Source organism: Colletotrichum gloeosporioides (genome assembly GCF_011800055.1).
Source record: "Colletotrichum gloeosporioides strain Lc1 chromosome Unknown consensus_23, whole genome shotgun sequence".
Taxonomy (NCBI): domain Eukaryota; kingdom Fungi; phylum Ascomycota; class Sordariomycetes; order Glomerellales; family Glomerellaceae; genus Colletotrichum; species Colletotrichum gloeosporioides.
The window spans coordinates 22,794-26,145 of NW_025544668.1; the positions used below are offsets into that span (position 1 = coordinate 22,794).

General features: G+C 52.6%; 1 protein-coding gene across 1 annotated transcript; it reads right to left on the reverse strand.

The window, feature by feature from the left end:
• Positions 1 to 208: 208 nt before the first annotated feature.
• On the reverse strand, positions 209 to 481 carry GCG54_00007920 (uncharacterized protein; the record flags this gene model as incomplete). The annotated part of the gene is made up of 1 exon (XM_045407895.1): positions 209 to 481. One exon carries the CDS (start codon positions 479 to 481, stop codon positions 209 to 211), a length of 273 nt encoding a protein of 90 aa, XP_045267298.1.
• Positions 482 to 3,352: the final 2,871 nt, after the last annotated feature.

Here is a 3,352-nt window from a genome sequence, read left to right on the forward strand (position 1 = left end):
GCGGAACGAAGGTCGGCTGTGCATGAATAGGTGTACGCCTGTCTTGGGTAACTTTGCCAGCAAGAGAACATCGACTGGGACGCTGCCGAAACATCGCTGATCGTGTTCGATCCGCAGAGAAGAAGAGTCGAGTGGAGAACCATCGCAGTTGGTTTCAGATTCAAAGGTTGGCAAGGACCTCCTTCTCTGGATTTTTTCCCCGTCATTCTCATTCTGTTTCAACTTCCTCATGCTCATAGACCAACCCAGTCAGGCGACCTGTACCAATCCTTGGGAAACAGCTCCTCAGCGTCCAGCCCGAAATCGAGCGGGCCGTTTCGTCTGTTCCCTCTCGCATGCCCATTAGCCCGAAGGGAGTCCCACTCTCCATGTCGGGCCGGGCCTCGATGCTGCTGCCGGCTTGGTCGTGCAGCACGACACAGCTCGCGGATAAAATAACGCTGAGCAACCTGCAGAAGTTGCCCATCCAGATGTACTCCATGTTGCCGAAATTGTAGTTGCCGTTGGGAGTGGGTGAGCTCCTTGAAGATGATGGGCCTCGTGTCGACCAACCTTTTCGACTGCGATACTCCAAAAGACCTATGCTGGAAATCAGATACTTCCAATTCTTCTGTGATAAGAGTTGTAGAGGGTGTCTTGCGATGAGGTCAAATCTTGGAACGATTCTGCCGCGCTGGAGGGGTTCAGTTTCCTGCGTTGTGCTAAAGGCACGAAGTCTAGGATGCCGCATAGACGGAAGAGTTTTGCGATAGACGTGGGACAACACGGCAGAATGCCGCCGAAAGAGTTGTCGAAGTCTGTGGACATGATGCTGGCAGCCATGAATGAAAATGTCGCGGAAGCCGCAAGCAGTGACGAACTTAGTCATCTAGCGAATGTAGGACAAAAGCATGGGGCTGGCAGTTCTGCTGTGAGAACGGAAAGCTGTGGCCGAGGAGCTATGTCGAGAGTTTAGGAGAGGGACTGGCAGAACCACGCAGACTAACCCAAGGGCAGCTTCTCCCGCTGGCGCAGGAACATAGCGGCCACTGCGAATGGAGGCCTCGACAATGATAGTGACAATTGCCCCGGGCAATTACCGGCTCTCGTGGTGACGAAGTACATGGTGGTGCTGGAACAAATTTTGGAGAAGTTCGGTCGTCTTCATTGTCGTAGGGGCTTAAAATTTCGGTAAATGCAAGCGAGAGACACTTGGGAAGTCGGGGTTGGTGCTTCTCAAGGACGCAGGCATGCTGACGAAGTGTAAGGCATGCGCTCTGAAAAAGATGCCAATCTCATTGGAGATGCATTCAGCGGCATGACGGGGTGTGTGAGCCGCAAGCTGTGCGGGATCAGGGTCGTATTCTGAGGTGGGGTTGGAAGGTTGGAAGACCTGCACGATGACAGAAGATGGCGAAGCACAGACGCGAAGGATGCGAGACCAGTGGACAAGACAGCAGCAGACTAGAAAGCGGAGGCGCTAGCATGACCCAGGAAAAATAGAAGCAAAGAGGGTTGATGAGACAAGTTGGATGGACCAACGACGGAGAATAGTGGAGGATGGCGAGGAAATGAGAGACGAAGATGGTAGACATACGTGATAGCAGCATGTGCTGCTTGATGCTTTGGTTCAGCTTTGGTTCCAGGTGAAAAAGACAAAGCGCCTGCTTCGCGGTGTCTGTATGCGCGGTCGTGAGGTATCGCCGTTCATGACGTCGATATCGTCGCTTGTCCACCTGCGGTGGGGGTCAAAGATTGAGGTGATGGACGATAGATGCTGGAAAGCATCGGAAGATAGAAAAGATGGAGGGGAGGAAGTTTCCCGGGAGAGAAGACACTGTCTCGACGGGCGGTTGGACTGGGACCAAAAGGTAGGTGTCTCAAGGTGCCTACCTTGGAGGAAGGAAGGACCTTCCAGGTTACCTTCCGCGGTAGAACGAAGCGAGTTCCCCGTTGACGTCAACGGCCAACCCGGGCCGTCCAGGTTCGCAAGCATTACGTCACTCGGTACTTCTGCTCCCAATTTTCAGGAGGCGCTCTTCCCAGCCTCACTGTCCCAAGAGGCTTGTTTTTTAGGTCGTCTTGCGTCCGAATCATCACACGTCAATGTAAGGTATCGGTAAGATCCTCCCGACCGTAGTCCCCACCAAGGGTCGGGCCGGGCCGCTAGCTGATGCTACCCTAAAAGTCCAAGGAATTGGACAACCTGGAAGGCAACGGGCCTAGAAAGACACTAACGCCAAGGTTGACTACTGAGGTTGAGTATCAAGGGACTACACCGAGCAGTTGGTTTGGGGACTCAAGGTGAAAGGAGGCAGTGGCTTAATCCAACTGACTTTGAATATCCGCTGGAGGTGATTGGCTTCTGCGCAAGCCACATCAGACCACTGCTAGATAAAGTTCCCACCCCAGTAGTAGCTTTCTGGGGGCTGAGGTACGTGCCCAGTTGCCTCCCAGGTGGGATTTTCCACCTATAAAGCTACCTAATCACTCACAGTCAGTAGGTATCATGCGACAGAATGTCAGAAGTGGCCCGCACTCCAGTTCAGACTTCTGTTGATGAAGAACTCCAGGTTCCTACTTTCTAATAATTCAGCTAGGTGGTGGTGCGCTGACTAATGTGGTGTGTTGCGTGAAGTTTCCGCCGCTACATTCAACGTACGCATCGTTCGATTCTCATCCCATCCACTCTTTTTGTTGTATTTTTGTTTTATTTATTTTTATTTTGCCTTCATAGTGACAACCAGCAACTGAGAAACTGGTAATTGGTGGCTATTTGCTGCGGAAAAAAGGGACATCGTAATTAAGAATCTTGACGGCGTCTCAAGACGCCCAGCCTCCCGGTTGATGCCCCAGCTGACTTCGCACCTTAGAGAAGCAGACATGGACGCCTTGCAATCACCACATTGCATGCTCGAGCGTTCTAGCACCCGGAAAGCCGTCTGGGAGAGAATTTGAACACCCAGCAAAAGACCCAGGCACAGATGTGAAGAAGAAGACCCCGGATGTTGGTCAGTTCAGACTAGTAGGGCTATGAAGGCACTATCCCCGACAAGAAACTCCCATGACGATGACACAAGGTACTTTGCAGTGCAGGAAGCAGAGAATATTGCAACCCTTTGCTTCTCTTTCTCCTCGCGAGAAGCAATCGTAGACGAGCATGGTCCCGAAATTGACCGGCAAGTGCCAGTGGATCATACACCCCGGCGCGGTCGCCGGCGGCGTGAAATCTGCAGCGCCCGAAACCAGCTCAAAATCACACGGCGGCGACGATTGAAGCTGAATGTGCTTATATGGTGTGGAAAGATGGGCCTTTCTACCTGAGACGAAGACGTTGCGGGCGAACGAGGCAATGTGCTTCGGGCACTGGTGG